This window comes from Lynx rufus, unplaced genomic scaffold, assembly GCF_022079265.1.
Source record: "Lynx rufus isolate CCGP_SWC_20201006 ecotype Redwood Valley unplaced genomic scaffold, mLynRuf1.p SCAF_8, whole genome shotgun sequence".
Classification (NCBI taxonomy): domain Eukaryota; kingdom Metazoa; phylum Chordata; class Mammalia; order Carnivora; family Felidae; genus Lynx; species Lynx rufus.
In genome coordinates, this window is record NW_025814896.1 from 102,196,508 (window position 1) to 102,213,167 (window position 16,660).

General features: G+C 38.9%; 1 protein-coding gene across 1 annotated transcript in view; it reads right to left on the reverse strand.

Annotated features, from left to right (window-relative positions):
* Nucleotides 1–16,660, reverse strand: part of EIF2AK3 (eukaryotic translation initiation factor 2 alpha kinase 3) — a 69,713-nt gene that overhangs the window by 24,831 nt on the left and 28,222 nt on the right. The window contains exons 3-11 of the mRNA XM_047067728.1: nucleotides 13,858–14,052; nucleotides 11,782–11,912; nucleotides 9,528–9,762; nucleotides 8,196–8,358; nucleotides 6,733–6,873; nucleotides 5,907–6,029; nucleotides 4,355–4,575; nucleotides 3,900–4,012; nucleotides 140–262 (exon numbers count right to left, since the gene is read on the reverse strand). Of these exons, the coding sequence (XP_046923684.1) occupies nucleotides 140–262; nucleotides 3,900–4,012; nucleotides 4,355–4,575; nucleotides 5,907–6,029; nucleotides 6,733–6,873; nucleotides 8,196–8,358; nucleotides 9,528–9,762; nucleotides 11,782–11,912; nucleotides 13,858–14,052 (1,445 nt within the window). The remainder of the gene's footprint in view (nucleotides 1–139; nucleotides 263–3,899; nucleotides 4,013–4,354; nucleotides 4,576–5,906; nucleotides 6,030–6,732; nucleotides 6,874–8,195; nucleotides 8,359–9,527; nucleotides 9,763–11,781; nucleotides 11,913–13,857; nucleotides 14,053–16,660) is intronic.

The following is a 16,660-nucleotide window of genomic DNA, read 5'->3' on the forward strand; positions in this document are numbered from 1 at the left end:
GCCCTAAGAAGCTAAGATTCAGAAGGTCAGAAACTATGTTTCCTATAGGATCTATGGAGTATAGGAAGAAGGATGTATTGCCTGTGGGATGAGTAATATGGTCCTAGCTCCAGGTTCATTATCAGTGCCCCTCCCTTACCTGTTGGGGAGACGGATTCTCTTGATAGCATAATTGCAGTCATCAACTTTATTTCTGGCTTCAAAGACAACTCCAAACCCACCGCGTCCCAGGCACTGAACCGGCTCAAAATCTGTTAGATATCTTTAAAAAAAAAAAAGAAATTTTAATAAGGTAATAGTTCAATCTTATTTTATGATGTATAAAAAATGTCTAAACTCTGTAAGTCTTATAGAACTTATTTTAATAGAAAGTGTAGGGTTGTTTTTTTTTTTAATTATTTATTTGAGTAAATGCCAACCCCAACGTGTGAACTCATGACCCCAAGATCAAGAGTTACGTGCTCCACCCACTGACTCAGCCAGGTGCCCTCAGAGTGTAGTTTAAATTCTACTACTAGCATTCTTTGTTCTTCTGTTTATATAAATGAAGCAAACCCATTCTAATTTTTTCCAAGAAAATGTATAAAAAATAAAAAAGCTCCTGTTTAGTTGGGAATCACCTGTTAATCACTTGTTTTTATAGCAACCACACTACTGATCTAACCTGTCTGATACTTTCCATCACCTACCAAAATATTCCATCCTTAATTCTCTAAACTTCTGCCTCCTGTGGCATTCTGCACTCAATGAGAAAAACACAGTTTAATCCTATGTCAGTGCATTTTTATGGCAAAAATGTAATCAATCCTATTACATTTAAGTGTTTTTTTTGTTTTTTGGGTTTTTTTTTTGCCAGAAATCTTTCTAGGAACCAAAGATGTCTGCAATTGGCTGGGCTGCCTCCTGAGTCAGTGTGCTCACCACCGGCTAACTCAGCATCTGTGACTTAAAGGCCGGGCTGCACACTGTAGTCTGGTCTCCCTTCCGCGCCCGACCTCACCGCTCTGTGCTGTGTTCCAGCCAGCCTGCACGAGGTCTCACAACTTCGGCACTTCTGCTTCTGCTATTTGCTCTGCTGAGATGGCCTACTTCTTTGTACTTAATGAAACTCTTGTTTTTCCTTCATTCTGCTCATCTCGCCATTGCCGTAGGGCCTTCCTACACCCCTGTCTTAATGTTCTCATGGCACTGTTCACACAGTACTCTGAACTACTTAAACGTAATCTCGATATTTTGCAGTTATTCGTACTCAGCTCACTCTCCCCACTGCCACTGAACTGTGGCGGCCTTGAATGCAGAAAAGCATTCTTGTTTCTCTTTGTATTTCCAGAGGCTCAGCTTACCTGGCAAACAGAAGATCGAACAAATATCTATCGAACAATATATGAAAAAATAAATGAATGCATGCATGCCTGCTATGAAGTTGTTCTCCAGGCAGATGGGGAGTAGTTGAATTAGATTAGATTATCTTTAGTGTCTCTCATAAGGCTAAGTTTATTACTTTATGATTTGCACACTCCTATTAATTTAGTAGCTGGCTCAGCTGGCTAGAGCATGGAGTTAAGGAGGAGAGGCAATTGATCCAAATCCTCCATGGGCCAATTACCTTCACAGACAATGAAGAACAATACTCTGTATCCCTAAAAATAGCTAGTCAAGGCACCACTTTGGTACAAATCCATCTCCCCAGCTACAAAGCCCATGAAATCCATACCCTACTTCTGAAGGGCCAATTGAATTTTGCCCTATATTAAAGAAAACATCCATATGAAAATAAATATATCATCTGAAATGAGAGACATCTTATTTAAGATTATAGACTCTATAAAGGTAAGTATCATCATGCCTAAGGTCCCAACTGACAAATCACAAAGTTGGGTCTTGAACTCATGACCGGACCCAGAGCTCAGGTTCTTTATAATGCCTACAATATAGTAGGCATTCAATAAACATTAGGTATTATTATAGAGCTTATGTATTCGAAAAACAATCAGCTGTACTCTCCATATTGAATAAAGTTAAAGGAAAATAAAGACTAATTCAATATCAGGTACATTATTCTAATTCTCTTCAAAACAGCCTTACAGATATATATGCTTATTCACTAATCCCCATTCCTCCCTGTGTTTACCTAATTCTTCCTTACTCATAATCTAAGGTTCAATGAAAATGTGACCATATGACATTTGGCCAATGAAAATGGTCATTTACGCCAACCTCTTCTCCACTTACAGAATCATCACAACCAGACTGAGTCACTTATAGTTCACGGCTTTTTTCTTATATGTTTCCGTTTTGCCCCATATTATCTTCTCTCATAGATTTTAAGCCCCTTCAGGATAGGACTAGTCCTTTTATTTTTCCCAAAGCCTAGAATACTTTCCTGTGCTCAGTTGTTTAGAGTAAATGTTGAATGAACAACGAATGGCTTCAGTAGTGGACTCTACCCGATGAAGAGCTGTTGGGTCCCTAGTTCGCTCCCTCTCTCTACCTGCTGGTGTTGCTGTCCACTGACATATTGGTTAGCATCTTTATTAGAAGGGTACTAAAGCCTTTGCCATTTCTTAGTCACCTAGTAAATTCTCCTTTGGGCAACTTGTAGCTAAAACAAATTGATTACAGTCAATTCTCCATTTGTCATAATACAGTATGAATGCACCGTAGATCAATTAGGTCCACAGATAAAATATCACATATTTTAGCTGTAATTTTCTTTTTTTTTTTTTTTTAATTTTTTTTTTCAACGTTTATTTATTTTTTTGGGACAGAGAGAGACAGAGCATGAACGGGGGAGGGGCAGAGAGAGAGGGAGACACAGAATCGGAAACAGGCTCCAGGCTCCGAGCCATCAGCCCAGAGCCTGACGCGGGGCTCGAACTCACAGACCGCAAGATCGTGACCTGGCTGAAGTCGGACGCTTAACCGACTGCGCCACCCAGGCGCCCTTTTAGCTGTAATTTTCAATCTTTCTGTCATCAAATCATTACCCTAGGTATTGAACAGTGAGCTTCTGTATCTCTTCCTTGTTTCCATATTACCAAGTGTTAAGTATGATATCAAAACAAAGGGAAAACATAGAAATAAACCATGTAATGTGAAAAATGAACCAGAGTACCATTCCCTGTACCACAAAGCATAAAAAACTATATACCTGATAGATGCTAACAGATTCTTTCTTTTACTTTACTTTCAAATTATTTGAATTGCCTACTTTTCAGGTGACTCACCTCCCTCTTCTATTTTTAAAAATGACCTATTGGTGTATTCCCCCCATTTTTCTATTTCTTATTCTAGACAGAATAAGGATGAAATAAATAATTGAGGATTAAGTAACATATAGAGATTTATACCATACTCTAATAACACAATAACAATTTGGTTCTATTAATGACGAGCCCAGTATGTGGTAGATCCTCAATAGCTAAGTTAAGTTCCGGTAAGAACTTAATTTGGCGGCTGAAATTCTGAACTTCTATAACACTCTATTTTTATCTTTCTTAGGGTACATACCACTTTGAATAAGTTTAAGTTACTTGAGGGCTGAAACTATGTTTTACTTACCTGGACATTTGTGCATTAAAAAAAAAAAAGTTAGGGGCACCTGGGTGGCTCAGTGGGTTAAGTGTCCGACTTCGGCTCAGGTCATGATCTCACCGTTTGTGAGTCTGAGCCCCACATCAGGCTCTGTGCTGTCAATGCAGAGCCTGCCTCAGATCGTCTGTTCCCCTCTCTCTCTGCCCCTCCCTCGCTTGTTCTCATTTTCTCTCTCTCTCTCTCAAAATAAATACACTAAAAAAAAGTTAAACAGGATCTTAGTTTAGAGGTCATTTCTTCTTTGATTCCAACAGTTGCCACCAGAAACTGCACCACACACACATATACTTTATGGTAAGACTTACCGCGATATATATCCAGAATTTTTTATGTCATTCCAGCTACTGTCCTTGGCGTCTCCACTTACAGAATCGTATTTACTTTCAGTTTGACACTGAGTTTCTGATTCCTTCCTTTGCTGATAAGGTGGGGAGAAAAATCACTGTCAAAGCTGAACTGAGGTTAGCTGACTATCTTAAACTATAAGTAACATTAAAAAAATAAACAATATGGACAAAAATAAGCGTATTGTGAGAACACAAAATACAGCATTTCCTTGGTCAGTGGGAAGTGAAATGGTAGGGGTGCAAGACAGATTGCAATGGGTTGAGGAGCGAAGGGGTCGTAGGGCAGTGGATAGGAAGGGATGGGCAATAATGATTTCATGGTAAACCTAAGTAAATGTAGTACCCTCTTCCCCACCCCACACATTATTTACCCCACACTTTGAGATACATTAGAATTCTAAAAAAGGTCTTACTCTGTGAGGATGAGGATGGAAAAGCCTACGCACGATAAAAGTTGTTGCTATGATACAAAATAGAATAGTTCCGACTATTTCTTTCCACCAGTGTAAGAGGAGAACGGGATCCTTTTTGCGAATGTTCTTGTTGTAATTTGGGTTATCGAGAAATCGGACTGTGATCTGTGTGCTCCGTTTGCTCCTCTCCCTCTTGTAGTATGGTAGGTAATAACCATTATCTTCAAAAACAAATGTTAAAAAGTTTTTTTTTTTTAAAGATAAACCAATATAGAGCCACCTTTAATTGTTAAAAAATTCTCTATTTTCCTGTCACTTCTATTACCAATTCCTTTTATTAAAGTTTCATCTCTTCTTTAACACATTTCAATAGTCTCATTACCCTACTTTTTCTTTTTTCTTATACAAACCTATTTTCCTTTATTCCATAAGCATCACAGATCTTCTTTGTACTGAATAATAAGACTAGAAAGAAAGCTTAAGGGCCACCCCATTCATTACCTCATTAAATAATTCAATTCTTTAAATTCGGGAGAGTTAGACAGTACTCAGTCTTCCTCCAAGGATTTTAAACTTTACTTCCATTTAGACATCAATGAAATACCATCAGTCATTCTTCGCAAACTGAAAAGAAAACATCTCCAACGCGCTCATTGGTTCATTTCACGCTGTCAGAATGAGGTTGTCCTGGGAAGCAACCTGTCTTTTTGGCTTCTATTTTGTACCACGTGGACAGACTACACAATTCTCTCTTACCTTGTGTTCTGATCAGCATCAGATAAAGACTGATGTTTCTAGGTCAGAGCCTTCTGTTTTTGTCAATTTAAATTCTACAATAACTTCCCAGTTCCAGCATCTAGGGTGACTGATGAGGAATCTATGCTTTGGCCTAATGCAGATTTGAGAGTTTTTCTTAACATGTAACTGTTGGGAATACTTTCATATCTAAATCCATCCTAACTTTAAATACCCAGGAATGTATTTCATGTCAAATTTTACTTCCTCTTACTTTTGCGCTAATTTCCCCTGTCGAAGGACAAAATTAACATCACCTCATTTTATAGCATTTCACACAGTATTATGGGAAACATCTGTTTTCTTCATTATCCAGGCTGATATTATGTAGTTTATATTAAATAGGCTTTTAACTAAATGAGAGCTAATCACCAGAATGAATGCTTATTGAATACTATTTGCCGGACACCATGCTAGCTAAGACTGTATGTGTATTATCTATCTCATTTAGGCCTCATAACAGCCCAGTAGATAAATACTAGGATTACTATCCTCGCTTTACAGATGAAGGAACAAAGATGCAGATAAGCTGGGTGTGCCCAACCTGGTGTCAGGGGCAAAACTGGGATTTGAACCCTAACAATCTAACTACGGAACCCGTACCCTTGGCCACCATTCACACTATGCCTCCCAAGATATTTTATTTTCTACCTTCCAATGACTACCTTTCATTTGAATTGCAACCATTCATTTCAAAGGAATAAATAAATGCAAAGAAACACCTCAGCATTTTCAATGCAAGCTTCCTCACACTCACCATATGGGTATTGCAAGATCGAAAGCGCACCGTTGCTGTACTCTTCATGAGAAAACTTATCGTTGCTGAGACATTTGTCGAATTCATCAGACCCTACCAAGACAGGAGTTCTGGACGGGGAATCTAAAAGAAAATGGTAAAATCTTACATGTTAAGGCTTCAGGGAAATTGGTGAAGCTCATTCATTCCAAACACAGATATTCAGCCACAAATATGTTAAGTCACAAAATGTTCAAATATGTTAAGTCACACAAATGGCTCAAAGGTCTTTCCCCTCGAAAAGCACAGCCTTGTAGAGAAGCTGAGTCATTTAAACAAGTAATTAAAATAGGACATGATGTATGTGATAAAAAACTACACAAGCTACAGAAAGATAACTGAGAAGTAGGTGGTCTAATATCTGCATTCAACTCATTTAAGTGTCTCATAGAATATGCTGTAATAACCAGATAATGTCTCATAAGTATTCTTCACTTGATCTTAGCCAAAAGGCCGAGAAGCAATTTTTCATAAATATTCTTAGCGTAAATATGTTAAAAGCTAAATGATACTCAGTCACAGTCAGTGAATGGTTAAGAATATTTCTCTGCGGTCTGGAGAAATATCTTGGTAACAACTGATTTCTCTAGAAGCAGCTGTTATTTCAATGAAATCATGGAAAAGATAATTAAAATTCACTGACATCTCAAATGCCTTCCTAGTTTGTCAGAAAATAAAGAGTACCTATGAGTTGTAATCTCTGTGCTATTCAATACCAGGACAAAGACAGTCATGATTAGGCCTCTGAACACCTCACTAATATTACAAAAGTTCCTAATTCACTTACGAATTAAGGGCTTCCATTTGATTGTTGGCAAAGGAACAATTGCATATTCATTATTGACAGATTCCAAGGCCTTGGGACTTGTAGGAAACTTTTCTGAAATTCTGACTGATGACTGCAGATACAGCTGACCTCTGTACATTCCTGAGTCAATGAAAACAGTATCAATTATGTTTAGAATCAAGCACCAAGGATTTTTTTCAAAAAGGGTCATTTTGATTTAATAAAATTAGATTAATTCCAGGTATTTCTTTATGTGCTACAAAATGCTTTTCAAAGAAGAATCAAGCCCGAAGCACTCAAATGTGACCCAAACAAAAATTGGGGCGGAAAGTTATATATAAGTTACAATGTTTCTCACTGAATAATAATTTTCAGCAATTACTGGAAAACTCTTCTAGTAGGGAAGTTCAAAGCAATTAATCCAGATGCAAATACAAACGTAGAAAGTTTTAGACTCTAAGGATATGAGTAATTCACAACATACTATATGATGGCAACATTTCTTTCTTTTTTTAAAGGTTTTTTCTCTTTTTTTTTAATGTTTATTTTTGAGAGAGCGAGCACATATGCACACACACGTGCACTCGAATGGGGGAGAGGCAGAGAAAGAGAGGGACAGAGGATCCAAAGCAGGGTCTGTGCTGACAGCAGAGAGCCCGAGCCGGGGCTTGAACCCACGAACCATGAGATCATGACCTGAGTCAAAGTCAGACACTTAACCAACTGACCACCCAGGAGCCCCAGCAACATTTCTAAGCCTTTTTTTTTTTTTTTTTAATGTTTATTTATTTTTGAGAGAGAGAGACAGAGTGCAAGCAGGGGAGGGGAAGAGAGACAGGGAGACACAGAATCTGAAGTAGGCTCCGGGCTCTGAGCTGTCAGCACAGAACTCAACATGGGGCTCAAACTCACAGACCGGACTGCGAGATCATGACCTGAGCCTAAGTCAGACGCTTAACTGACTGAGCTGCCCAGGTGCCCCTCTAAGCCTTTCTGATATAGGTCTCAGAGGAAAAGAATATGCCATGGTAATTGAAAGTTTCGGAATTGGATAAATGAGTGGGGCACCTGTGGCTCGGTCAGTTCAACGTCCGACTTCGATTCAGGTCATGATCTCACGGTTCGTGAATTTGAGTCCCACATTGGGCTCTGTGCTGATAGTGCGGAGCCTGCTTGGATCATCTGTCTCCCTCTCTCTCTGCCCCTTCCCCACTCATGCTCACTCGCTCTCTCTCTCCCCCAAGAATAAATAAACATTAAAAAATTAAAAAAAAAAAAAGAAGTGGATAAATGGAAAAAAACAGGAATGTAAATCAAAGTATAAATCTTAAGGGCAACCTAAGCCAGAGACTGTATTTAGGAATTATAACTACTATAGGCACCGCTGAAGTAGAAAGGAATGATGTAGGAATAAAACCTAAATGTCAGTATGTCCTGTCACTAGATAAGAGACATCTACTCACCCAAGTAAACGCTATTTTCTGTGGCTCCTCGAGCAGCTTCTACAATGTCTTCTTCATCTTCTAAAACTTCATCATTAGATGCATAACTTGTATCATCAAAAAGACTGATGGGAATGACTTTTCCGTCCTTAACCAACCAGGCAGATGCAATGGGAGTACAAAACTAAACAAAAATGGACAAGAAATTTTATAGAATTTCAAGCAGTATTTACATAATTCGACTCCTAAAATGACATTTAAAAATCACAATTGTAAAAATTTTTCCAGCTTATGAGGTATAATCAACAAATAAAAAATGTATATATTAACAGTATACAATGCCATATTTTGATACAGTATATACACTGTGAGACGATTAGCACAATCAAGCTAATTAACCTATCCATCGCCTCACATCATTATTTTCGTGTCAACATTTGAAATCTACCCTCATTTCACAACATATACATGTATCAAATCATCACACTGTGTAGCTCAAATGTACATAGTTTTTATTCATCAATTATACCTCAACAAAGAAAAAAAATTTTTTTAATCTACCCTCAGCAAATTTCAAGTATATAGTACCATTAACTATAGTCACCACACTGTACATTACATCCACAGAACTTACTCATCCTGCATAACCGAAACTTTGTACTCTTTGACCAACATCTCTCGATTTCTCCTGCTCCCCAGCCCCTGGCAACTACCATTCTACTCTCTGCTCTGTGTGTTCAACTTTTAAAATTCCACATGCAAGAGATCATGCACTGTTTACCTTTCTGGGCCTGGCTTATTTCACTTAGCATAATGTCCTCCAGGTTGATCCACGATTTCACAAGTGACAGGATCTCCCCCCCTTAAGGCTGAATAATAGCTCGCTGCGTATATACACGCACCCCATTTTCCTTACCCATGCCTTACTATGGACGCTTAGACTGCGTCTCTATCTTGGTTATTGTGAATAATGGTGCGCTGAACATGGCAGTGCGGATATCTCTTCGAGATATTGATTTCACTTCCTTTGAATATATTCAGAAATAGGATTGTTGGATCATACGGTAGTTTTCTTTTTAATTTTTCAAAGCCCCTCCGTGCTGTCTTCCATACGGGTGCGCCCATTTACGCTCTCAGCAGCAGTGCACGAGACTGCAAACACCCTCACCAGCACTTGTTTTCTGTAGCCTTTTTCAGAGTAGCCTTCCTAACGGGTGTAGAGCCGCATATTTCTTAGGGCAGAGAGAACAGGCTGAGAATCTAAAATGAGAGATATTTCCCTCTACCCAATAAGTTTGGTCAAACTGGGAAAGGAAAACAACGTATTTATAAATTCTCGGTGGGTTTAGGTACCTGGTATTCCCATTCCAGATGTCCTCCCTTCTTATTAAACGCCATAACCTTCCAGTCTGCAACCGACACCTTTATCACTGTGTCCATCATGGCAGCTTCCTGTTCTTCCACATCTGAAATAATTTTAGACCCTTCTTTGTTCCCACTGGGCTTTAAGGTGCTTTCAATAAATCCGGCTCTAGTTTCCATGTCTGGAATATACCGAAGTTCAAAGTGGCCAACACTGAAATTCCACCTTAAATTTACAAAGGTTTGTTTTAGAAATTTACACTTAAGGAAAGGGATCAAATCATAAAGAACTGTTCCAGATTCAAGAAGCAAACACTAAAATTTTGTGAGGAGACAAAGAGTAACTCAACACAATTTTCTGGGAGTGCTTTGCTGATTTATGCCACAAGAGGGCATCACCTTGTCCTGATCTGTTAGAAACCTGGGATCCGAGTTGTAAACTGACAATGGCTATGGGACAGATTTTCTCTCAAAAATTAACAAATGTTCACATTTCCAAATCAGAGCGATTTTCTCAACACACATCAAAGTTACCTTAAAATGAGGCCAGCAGCAGTGTGCTTTGTCAATTAAATTAAAGCCTGGAAACATTTCATTCAAGTGCAGAGAAATTAATTCGTCCCAATAAATCAATGTACACAGCAAGATAAATGCATCGGTTTTGTATTTATATGAAAACATAGCCCCAAAAGGCAATGTAATTCAGTGTACCAAGACTGAAGGTCATACCACCTCAGCTCCAATCTCAAATCTCTCCCGAGATCTGTCAAGTCATTGAACCTTTCCTGAATTTCAGTGTCCTCATCCATAAAGTGGCAGCAACAATGTTTCTTCTACAATTAATACACAGATCACTTAACTTTTGACAGTATAATGACTTGTCACTGAGATAGAAAATGACCTAATAATCCTGACATCTATTAAAAAATAAACTTAAGGAACATGGATCTTAGACCTCAGACTCTTCTTATTTTGGTAACTCAAAATTCTGTTGAGATGGACATCTGTTCCTGTTGGTGGCTGGACACCCAGCAAGCACTCAAACACTTAAGGAAACGAAATCCCAGGGGCGCCTGGGTGGCTGTCAGCACAGTCCGCTTTGGATCCTCTGTCTCCCTCTCCCTACCCCTCCCTTGCCTGCTCTCTCTCTCCCTCAAAAATAAACATTAAAAACATTTTTTAAAAAAAGCAAACAAAATCCCATCAGGAAAAAGAAGGTCAGATTGCCAGCAGATGCAAAGCCCTACTCACAGTCCAGTGAACATAGAAATACATTCTTAGCTGATTTTAAGAAAACAGGAAAGGAAGCTGAATTATATTGCATCACATTAGATAATATCTGAAAGTCTGGTTCACTTTCAAAAGATAAAGATGAGATCTCAAATTATTTTTACTACAGAGGCAAGTTAAAATTTAAATATTAGGTAGGTTAAAAAAAAAACCAAGCATGTGATTTAGGACCAACATAAGTAATCCAACCATCTTGGTTTTTAATCCCATATTTAAATGTAAAAATTACATAAGGAACTCATTATTTGAAAAGGGAAACAAAAAGGCATTTGACCAAATGAATTATACTTTTCAATGCTTTAAGAAAATAGACAAAAATGTTATTTTAAAATTGGGTTGTCAAACACACTATGAAACTACTGACTAGAGAGAACTACAGGGTCGAAGAGGCCCAAGTTGAAATAAAGTGCATTAACTTTGTCTTAAGAGCTTTTTCACTGATCTGTATGATCAGTGAGGTTGCTACATTCATTGTATGGGCCTTCCTCTGGTTATCATCTCCAGAAGCATATGGTGGGAGTCTCGATTCAGGATTTGTTAAAAACCATGAGACCATTTTCATTTATTTATTTATTTATTTATTTATTTATTTATTTATTTATAAATGTTTATTTTTGAGAGAGGGGGCACGTGTTTTACGCACAGGGGAGGGCCAGAGAGAGAGGGGCACAGAGGATTGGAAGCACGTTCTGCGCTGAGAGCAGAGAGCCCGATGTGGGGCTCGAACCCACAAACCGTGAGATCATGCCTGAGCCGGAGTCAGATGCTTAACCAACCAAGCCACCCAGGTGGCCCCCATGAGGCCATTTTTAATTTAGGCCCTACATTTCTCTTAAAAGAGCTGTGTGTTTTTCGGGCAAGAAAACAGTTCAGGAAATTTCCATAAAGAAAAAAATCTGGTAAGTTTGGGTTTTGCTGAACTAATGATCAACAGCCACATCATCTGAATACATACTTCTCATTGCCACTGCGAGGTCCAACAGCTCTAACAGTTTTCTGGGAGCGCTGCAGAAGCAGGATGTCTTCTTGTTCCATTTCATCATTATCCCACTGGCGACAACCCAAAGCTGAGCAGATATACCTCACCTGAAAAGACAGAAATTTTGTAAAGAATACATAAGTTACAGGAGATCGGAGATATTAAAAGAATCTATGTAATTTATAAAAGAAATTGTGGGGATCTGTAATACCCGAGTATTAAGAAACATTGGTTAGACTACCAATTCCAAAAATGAGTTACTTAGAACTACAAAAGAAACAATAAATATTTCTGGAATTATTAAGGGAAAATCCTTATTTTAAGGATTTAGATAATTTTAGTTTTATTTGGGGGATTTTCAAGGATGATACACGAGAAGACATAAACGGTTGTGATCTCTTAGCAAGAATTTTATTAATAAAAGTCCAGGTGTATTCAAAAAATTGGCCTCAGAGTTCCCATATGATGGAAGAATTTGGTTTTTAAAGACGTAAATCTCTTTTAGTAGCTATACTATTTAAAAGTACCTCCTTCAAACCTTCATTAGAAAAACAAAGAAGGACTCTTAGTATGATCTGAGCTAAAATCTTCACAGAAAGAAGCATATGTGCTAGAATACCCGAATTTTGCAGCAGCACATCAAATAGAGAACCAGACGATAGGGGTCAATTCCACTGTCTTAGAGATGAGAATACTGAAGGACATAGAGGGTCACAAGGCCTCCTCAGTACAAAGCAGATGTGGGTAGTGGAGAAGGCAGAAAAGCATCTGCAAGAGCAAGAGGGGGCTATGGGCCTAACACTTAAGTAAGGAATCGTTACCGTGTGAGAAAGTCAAGGGGCAAAAGGTCATTTTTCTATTCTTCCTTGTTCTAGTCTTAAGTCTATATACAAAATATTCACATATCAAGGTTAAGAGTTAAAAAAAAAGATTTTTACCTTTCTTAAAAAAATAATTTTTTTTAATGTTTATTTATTTTTGAAGGAAAGAGAGACAGAGCATAAGCCCGTAAGGGGCAGAGAGAGAGGGAGACACAGAATCCGAAACAGGCTCCAGGCTCTGAGCAGTCAGCACAGAGCCCGACGCGGGGCTCGAACTCACTAACTGTGAGATCATGACCTGAGCCGGAAGTCAGACGCTTAACTGACTGAGCCTCCCAGGCATCCCAAGACTTTTACCTTTCTAAAAAGGATGTATTTAATTAGTTACTCCTAATAAGAGATTTATATTGTATGACCAATCTTAGAAGCAGATGATGGTTATATCCTGAAACCTAACATTAGAGAGAGTCTGGGTCTTAATGGTATAACTTTTTCTGCACACAGACCTAAGTCAAATTGAACCTTGGAAATTTCTCAACTTTTAAAGTTTCAAGTTTTCTCATCTGTAAAATAAACACAACTTTCCTCTTGGATTACAGGATCAAACTAGATAAATAAGTAGCAATTATTCTTATTGGGATTATTATTAATATTTGGAGGGTTCTTCATCTGTCCAAATGGAAACAAGAATGTGTGACCTCTAGGAACATCATGAAGATTTCAAAATTTTTTTTTTCAACGTTTTTATTTATTTTTGGGACAGAGAGAGACAGAGCATGAACGGGGAGGGGCAGAGAGAGAGGGAGACACAGAATCGGAAACAGGCTCCAGGCTCCGAGCCATCAGCCCAGAGCCTGACGCGGGGCTCGAACTCCCGGACCGCGAGATCGTGACCTGGCTGAAGTCGGACGCTTAACCGACTGCGCCACCCAGGCGCCCCAAAGATTTCAATATAATGTATGAAAAACACAACTGACACACACTAGACCTTATTGATTCGTTCTCTTCCTCCTGCTTTTCCTGGCTCTGCTGTTTATTCTGTTGTCTCGGATACATTTAGTTTTCTTAATAATATTTTGCCCTTTCTACTTTGTAATTCATTTATTCAAACAAATAATATCCTCAGGGAAAAATAATAAACCTCAGCCAGTAATAGTATAGCTTATTAAGTTATTTCCTCTCACCCTATTTATTCTGATTCCTCCCCAAATAATCCAACATTTTCACTCACCTTTCCACTATATGCACTGAGTCCGTATGTAGTGAGAGACTTTCCTCCAACCAAAACAACATCGTCTCCAAATTTATAAGAAGATTCAAGAAGTGATTCAACTGTAAAAGGAACAGTTTCCATGCTCTCACGGTCCCGGTCCCACTGAAAGAGGTCTCCATCCAGGGAAGGAATGATCATCTTATTCCCAAATACCTAAAACAGAAGGCAAAATTTTAAAAAAATATTTTTTATTTTCGTGTTTATTTATTTTTGAGAGAGAGAGTGCAAGCGAGGGAGGGACAAAGAGAGGGAGACACAGAATCCGAAGCAGGCTCCAGGCTCTGAGCTGTCAGCACGGCGCCCAATATGGGACTCGAATGCACGAACTGCGAGATCATGACCTGAGCCGATGTCGGCCACTTAACCGACTGAGCCACCCAGGCGCCCCCAAAACAGAAGGTAAATTTTAAAAGGGATCATAACTTTACAAGTAGTGACAAAGGGCTGGAGTCTTGAGCCTGATGTTCTCTAGCCTCCTTCTGAGCAGCATGTGGAGAGGCACAATTTATCAACCGAGAGCAACGTAAAAAGAGCTGCCAATCTCTCCTGGGGTCTACGCGTAATACTCTAGCACGGTTTTCTCAAACTTTGTTTGTGATGGGTGTCCCATAATGATACATGAGCTACCAAAAGAGAGTTTTGTGATCAAGTGAATTCAAGGAGAGGTTACAGCAATCCATATGCTAATATACAATACGTTTTTCTAGCAAACAGTATATGCAGTATTTTCCAGACCTGTTTTATCCAGGGCAATTACTATCATAGGCTCAGATCCACGGAACACAGGTCAATTCAAGCAGTATCCCATCTTTTATTTATGTTCTCAAATCTGCTATGAGCCGGAACCCTGGTAACAAAGCTTACTGACTTTATGCTCTTAGTTGTCCTTCCTTCTTTTAACAATGTGTATTGAGAGCCTACTATGAGCTGGGCATGAGTATGTTGCTTGGGGAGAGACCGCTGAGCAAAACAAATTAAAAAAAAAAAAAAAATCACTGCCCTGTGGAGTTCAAACTCTGGTGTCAGGAGACAAACGACATAATGAATAATCACAGTATATGAGGTGATAAATAACACAGGAAAAAATAGAACAAGATAAAGGGAGACTAGAAATGTGTGTGGGAGGGGAGGGGGACTGTCAACAGGGAGCACAGGGTAGATAGACCCTACTGAGAAAGTAACATGTGAGCAAAATCTCAACTTGGGCCAGTTAACCATGCTGACATCTGGGGAATAGCCTTTGCAAAGGCCATAAGGTGGAAGCACGCCCTCCACTTTGGAGGAAGCACAAGGAAGATGGACAGGCTATAGCGGGAAGGACCGAGGCATGGAGAGCAGGCCGAAGGCAAGAGATGATGATGGCTCCAATTAGGTTGATAGCACCAGAGGTACTGCAGGGTGTCAGATCTGGATGGCCAAGCCCAGAGGAGCTCATGGGGGATTCCCTGTATAGTATAAGCAAAAGAAAAGAGTTCAGGGTAACTCTAAAGGTTTTAGCTATGAACACCTTGTTTCTTGAGAATGGGTATTAGTGCATGGCTTTGTGACACTGACCTTTTGGTATTTCAAATATATACGATTTGACTTAACTTCAGCTAAGGACAACACTGTTTTCCTGATCATCCAGGCCCAAAACTTTAGAAAAAGAGAATATAAAAGAAGTATGGGTTTAATCAACAACAAAAAAATTGCAAATAAAATGTTGACCTTAACTTTTTTCTAACAAAATTTCTCTTTGTATTTCTTTGTTCCTCAATCCTATCGTTAAAGAGATACTTACTTGAAAATGCCCATACTGTCACTAAAAGTGCTCACACATCCTCCCTCCCTCTAGCTCGGCCCCACACCCTGGGATTCTAAAGGGCTGGTAGAAAACCACTATTCTACTTCTCTCTTTCATTTCCTAGTTCAAATCCTTGTACCTCCTGTCTGAACTATTATAACAGCCTCTTTACAGTTCTTAACTGGCAATTTCCTCAATCTAAACTCTACCTATCTTCTAGATTAATCTCTGAGTCAGAGTTAAGCTTGTTATGACATTATTCAAAAATCTTCAACAGTTCTGTATTATCTTATAAAGACCCCAAATCCTAAATCTGATATTCAAAGTTCTCTAAACATGACCTCAAACAACGTTTTCTTCCTCCTTGTCTTCTACTATTCCCTACATGGGCAGAAATTGGGCATCACCACTTAAGCATATTTGTTACTGTTACTGTTTCAGTTATGTCATTGTCAATGGCATTTCTTCTTCCTGGAACACCTTCCTGTACCAAAAATGCCCACTGAAATCCTATCTGGCCTTCAAGTTAGCTTCACTTATGTTTTTGCTTTGAAAACCAAGAAAATTTTAGCAGTGTAAGATTGCTGACAAAAAACTGCCCATTCCTTAGTACTGTACCTTGCTTTCCGCTCTATGAGCTGAGACAGCACTACATTCTCAAGAACTGTTTATTGTACCTCTAAGAAATACTTACCCCATATGCTAATGCTTCTACGTTTATGTTTACAACGTGTATACAGTGGCTGTGAAAGCAATACACCCAAACCTAGTGCCTGGGTTGTGTTATCCAATTCTACTTCCCACCAAAGGAATCAAGGCTCCTCAGAGAAATGTCTGATTCCAAGGGCTGGGGCAGGGTAAGCACAAGATGAGACTTTAGAGTCTTATTATTCTAGAGAGTAAGGATATGTTCAAAACAGATAGAAGTATACCATTCACCAAATCTGGTCACTGAGCAATTTAAGGACCAAAATAATT